The sequence below is a fragment of the Schistocerca piceifrons genome, unplaced genomic scaffold (genome assembly GCF_021461385.2).
Source record: "Schistocerca piceifrons isolate TAMUIC-IGC-003096 unplaced genomic scaffold, iqSchPice1.1 HiC_scaffold_1509, whole genome shotgun sequence".
Classification (NCBI taxonomy): Eukaryota; Metazoa; Arthropoda; class Insecta; order Orthoptera; family Acrididae; genus Schistocerca; species Schistocerca piceifrons.
Window position 1 is genome coordinate 41,250 of NW_025727357.1, and position 6,231 is coordinate 47,480.

The 6,231-nt window shown below is 39.8% G+C and overlaps 1 protein-coding gene across 1 annotated transcript; it reads right to left on the minus strand.

The window, feature by feature from the left end:
- Positions 1–2,835: 2,835 nt before the first annotated feature.
- On the minus strand, positions 2,836–4,557 carry LOC124734550 (piggyBac transposable element-derived protein 4-like). Its single transcript, XM_047248541.1, has one exon. It carries the CDS (start codon positions 4,555–4,557, stop codon positions 2,836–2,838), a length of 1,722 nt encoding a protein of 573 aa, XP_047104497.1.
- Between the last annotated feature and the right edge of the window lie 1,674 nt (positions 4,558–6,231).

Sequence of the window (6,231 nt, forward strand, 5' to 3'; positions counted from 1 at the left end):
TCACTTTAGGTTTACTGTATCCCTCTGTCCCTTTTATTGACGACGAAACACCGAAATTGCATCGGAATTAAATTGAGAAGGCACAATGTCGGCTGAAGTACAAGAAGACCATTCCTACGACACTAGTTATAGATTCCGATGCTGCAGTCCGGGTTTACTGTATCCCTTGGACCTTCTTATTGACGATGAAACACAGAAATTGCATCAGAAGTAAATAAAAAAGGCACAATGCCGACTTCAGGACAAGAAGATTGACTCTTCTTACTGACTATGTTGTATACCATTCCTGTGACACTAGCTATAGATTCCAATGTTTCCCTTCACGTTTACTGTATCACTCTGACCTTCTTATTGACGATGAAACACAGAAATTGCATCGGAATTAAATACAAAAGACACAATGCCGACTTCAGTACATGAAGACCGACTCTTCCTACTGACTATGTTTTGAACCATTCCTGTGACACTAGTTATAGATTCCGATGCTTCACTTGAGATTTACTGTATCCCTTGGACCTTCTTATTGACGATGAAACACAGAAATTGCATCGCAATTAAAAACAAAAGGCACAATGCCGACATAAGTACAAGAGGACTGACTCTTGTTACTGTCTATGTTTTGAACCATTCCTGCGACACTTGTTATAGATTCCGATGTTTCACTCCAGGTTTACTGTATCCCTTGGACCTTCTTATTGACGATGAAACACAGAAATTGCATCGTAATTAAACACAAAAGGCACAATGCCGACTTAAGGGCAAAAAGACTGACTCATCCTACTGACTATGCTTTATACCATTCCTGTGACACTAGCTATGGATTCCGATGCTTCACTCCAGGTTTACTGTATCCCTCTGACCTTCTTTTTTTCGATGAAACACAGAAATGGCATCGGAATTAAATACAAAAGGCACAATGCCGACTTAAGTACAAGAATACTGACTCTTCTTACTGCCTATCTTTTGAGCCATTCCATTGACACTACTTATAGATTCCGATGCTTCACTCCAGGTTTACTGTATACCTTGGACCTTGTTATTGACGATGAAACACACAAATTGCATTGGAATTAAATAGAAAATTCACAATGCCGACTTAAGTACAAGAAGACTGACTCTTCTTACTGACTATTCTTTGAACCATTCCTGTGACACTAGTTATAGATTACGATGCTTTACCCCAGGTTTTCTGTATCCCTCGGACCTTCTTATTGACGATGAAACACAGAAATTGCATCGGAATAAAATACAAAAGGCACAATGCGACTTAAGTAAAAGAAGACTGACTCTTCCCACTGTCTATGTTTTGAACCATTCCTGTGACTCTAGTTTTGGATTCCGATGCTTCACTTCAGGATTACTGTATCCCTCTGACATTCTTATTGACGATGAAACACAGAAATTGCATCGGAATTAAATACAAAAGGCACAATGCCGACTTAAGTACAAGAAGACTGACTCTTCTTACTGTCTATGTTCTGAACCATTCCTGTGACACTAGTTATAGATTCCGATGCTCACTTCAGGTATACTGTACCCCTCTGAAAATCATATTGACGATGAAACACAGAACTTTCATCGGAATTAAATACAAAAGGCACAATGCCGACTTAAGTACAAAAAGGCTGACTCTCCTTACTGACTATGTTTTGAACCATTCCTGTGACACTAGTTATAGATTCCGATGCCTCACTTCAGGTTTACTGTATCCCTCTGACCATCTTATTGACGATGAAACACAGAAATTTCATCGGAATTAAATACAAAAGTCACAATGCCGACTTAAGTAAAAGACGACTGATTTTTCTTACTGTCTATGTTTTGAACCATTCCTGTGACACTAGTTATAGATTGCGATGCTACACTCCAGGTTTACTGTATCCCTTATACCTTCTTATTGACGATGAAACACAGAAATTGCATCGGAATTAAATACAAAATGCACAATGCTGACATAAGGACAAGAAGACTGACTCTTCTTACTGACAATGATTTGAACCATTCCATTGACACTAGTTATAGACTCCGATGCTTCACTCCAGGTTTACTGTATCCCTTGGACCTTGTTATTGACGATGGAACACAGAAATTGCATCGGAATTAAATAGAAAAGGCACAATGCCGACATAAGTACAAGAAGAATGACTCTTCTTAGTGACTATGTTTTGAACCATTCCTGTGATACTAGTTATAGATTCCGATGATTCACTTCAAGTTTACCGGATCCCTTGGACCTACTTATTGACGATGAAACACAGAAATTGCATCGGAATTAAATACAAAAGGCAAAATGCCGACTTAACACGTTCACTGCCACTGTAATTGGCCTTGCTTTGCCACGTAACCAATATTTTTCTTAATAGAATCTGAAAATATATTGCTAAAAGTAATATAACATGTATTTATTTTATAAGTACACAATCAAATTTACTCTCGTGAATCAAAGTTGTTTTGGGGCGCACTAAGGCGTCAGTGGCATATCAGGCCATATTCTGTAGCGGGTGGCCGTGGACGCGCCAATGCGTCTAGTGTATTGTTCCTGGTTAGTGTGACAGTTTAGGTTACTACAATTTCATTTTATATTCATAAATGAAACGAAACATCCTACTGACAAACGACATATTTATTGGACAAAAAATATAGTAGAAACATTCAAATACAAACACAAGATCTCGAAGAAACTTCTGAAATAAAATGTATGTCAAATCTAAGAAAAATACAATCTAGAGCTTTATCCATTACACTCTCAAACAAATAAAATAAATACAAAGTTTACGAATAGTACCGACACATAACTGTCGAAAAATAAATGAGCAACGAAAGTGCTATCTGCCTTTAGAGGTGGTGAATAACACAACAATTCAAACAATATCCTGCTTTATTTGGGCAATCTAGGCACTCGTAAATCGTGTCTGTTCGTTGTCCACGGCTGGCGCATGATCTGCACTTTTTTCGCGGTGTTTTTGATTTTCCATTTGATTCTCGTTTTACCACAACATGTTGGGGATTTCTGACTGGCCGTTCTACCTGCTTTCGTGGCAATAGTGCTCTTATAATACTGAGTCTAAATTCTTGGAGGGGCATTTTTGTGCCACAATATTTATTGTGTAGGGCATGTGCGTTTGTCAGTATCATTTCCACAACGTGGATAAAAAGTTTCTTGTACCAGCGTATGGTTTTGCGTTCCGAGAGGTAATATGATAACATCTGATCGTGCCGATCAACTCCCGCCATAAATTTATTGTAGTTTACAATGGCCAAGGGCTTAGATTTCTTCTCCTTTCTTTTGGTTTCAACCTCAACCATTTCATTTGTAAATGCATTAGAAATGTAGCAAACCTCCCTCTTATCACGCCACTTACCTATCATAACTCCTTCCGCAAATCTGGCAACGGCTTCACCTTTTCGTAGTTTTGCTTCCTGTATTTCCTTGGGTGTATCCTTCCTATTCGCCCTCAGAGTTCCCGTGCAGTGGGTCTTCTTATCCAGGAGCAGCTTTGCCAATGCGAAGCTGTTATAGTAATTGTCCATGTACACATGGTGACCAGCATTCAACTTTTCATCTAGTAAATGAAGAACAATTTTTTGCGCATGGCCTCTTCCTCCTAAATCGTCCAGCATGCCAGTGTATACCGCGAATTTTAGGACCATTCCAGTGGGAGTTGTCAAAATATATAGCTTTATGCCATATTTGTGCTTTTTGTTTTTGATGTATTGGCGGAAAAGTAATCGTCCACGCCAAAGGATCATTGATTCGTCCAGAGACAGTTCCCGTCCAGGGTAGTAAACTTGGCACATCCTTTCATTGAAAAAATTGATAACGGGACGTATTTTATACAACCTGTCGGATGGTGTTGGTTTGCCCTGTTTTGGATTTTCAGAAAAGTGTAATGCACGTAGTATTAGCAGAAAACGATTTCGTGAAATACTATCGGCAATTCCTTTCACGTTGAATAAAGCGTCCTTTTTCCAATAGTCCTGCAAATTCCTCATCTTTACATTTCCCATGTGCAGGAAAACTCCCAAGAACACTAACAATTCGCCAACAGTCACATCTTTCCAACAGTTTATTCGTGATTGTCCTTTGGTTCCCGCAGAAAGGAATAATTCAATCGCGTTTCGATTTGTTTCTTCTACAACTGTCAATAGAAATTCGTCCGTCAGCAAAAGACGAAAATAATCTAAGGGAGTGTTTTCCGTCGGTTGAATAAGCAGTCCCTCATTTTTTATAAATGGGCAATTTATCATTCCAACTGGCTCTCTTTCCCACGCAACAGTTGTATCAGCTGCGTTATCTCTTGTTACCACTCCTTCTGCCATTTCCCTGTCGCTAGGATTCACAGCCATTTCTACGGTCTCATCTAAAACAAACTCGGCTCCGTCAGACTCTTCACTGGATTCCACGCCGTCCTCCTCACTGGCCAGTTCCGTTTCCGAATCGCTTTCTTCTAATATTCGTAATAATTCCGCATCCGTTAGTTTTTGTACGTTTCTTGTGTCCTGTGTTTTACGTTTCTTAGGTTCTGAAGGGCCCGCCGTGTCACGATTGTCTTCCATTTTCAGTCCCACAACAGAGAAAAACTGTAGGGAAAACACACGAACCGCACCCGCAAAAATTGAAAACAATACGTTCTTAGAGTGCCTGCGCAATGAACCACACCGAATGGCTGTGCCCGACTAAACTGTGGCGCTGAGAAACAGCTGAGTGTCTCGCCGCGCAGGCGCGTCGACGGCATATGCACTAGTATCGGCCGGACGCGCTGGTGCGCCGATGGCAGTGAACGTGTTAAGTACACGAAGACTGACTCTTCTTACTGTCTATGTTTTGAACCATTCCTGTGACACTAGTTATAGATTCCGATGCTACACTCCAGGTTTACTGTATCACTTGGACTTTCTCATTGACGATGAAACACAGAAATTGGATCGGAATTAAATACAAAAGGCACAATGCCGACTTAAGGACAAGAAGACTGACTCTTCTTACTGTCTGTGTTTTGAACCATTCCTGTGACACTAGTTATAGATTCCGATGCTACACTCCAGGTTAACTGTATCCCTTGCACCTTCTTATTGACGATGAAACACAGAAATTGCACCGTAATTAAATACAAAAGGCACAATGCCGACTTAAGTACAAGGAGACTGACTCTTCTTACTGACTATGCTTTGAACCATTCCTGTGACACTAGTTGTAGATTCCAATGCTTCACTTCAGGTTTACTGTATACCCTGGACCTTCTTATTGACGTTGAAACACAGAAATTGCATCGGAATTAAATACAAAAGGCACAATGCGACTTAAGTACAAGAAGACTGACTCTTCCTACTGTCTATGTTTTGAACTATTCCTGTATCTCTAGTTTTGGATACCGATGCTTCACTTCAGGTTTACTGCATCCCTCTGACATTCTTATTGACGATGAAACACAGAAATTGCATTGGAATTAAATACAAAAGGCACAATGCCGACTTAAGTACAAGAAGACTGACTCTTCTTACTGTCAATGTTCGGAACCACTCCTGTGACACTAGTTATAGATTCCGATGCTCACTTCAGGTTTACTGTATCCCTCTGACCATCTTATTGACGATGAAACACAGAACTTTCATCGGAAATAAATACAATAAGCACAATGCCGACTTAAGTACAAGAAGACTGTGTCTTCTTACTGACTATGTTTTGAACCATTCCTGTGACACTAGCTATAGATTCCGATGCTTCACATCAGAATAATTGTATCCCTCTCACCTTCGTATTGACGATGAAACACAGAAATTGCATCGGAATTAAAATGAGAAGGCACAATGTCGGCTGAAGTACAAGAGGACTGACTCTTCTTACTGTCTATGTTTTGAAACATTCCATTGACACTAGTTATATATTGCGATGGTTCACTACAGGTTTAATGTATCCCTTGGACCTTGTTATTGACGATGAACCACAGAAATTGCATCGGAATTAAATAGAAAATTCACAATGCCGACTTAAGTACAAGAAGACTGACTCTTCTTACTGTCTATGTTTTGAACCATTCCTGTGACACTAGTTATGGATTCCGATGCTTCACCCCAGGTTTACTGTATCCCTTGGACCTTCTTATTGACGATGAAACACAGAAATTGCATCGGAATTAAATACAAAAGGCAAAATGCCGACTTAAGTACACGAAGACTGACTCTTCTTAGTGTCTATGTTTTGAACCATTCCTGTGACACTAGTTATAGATT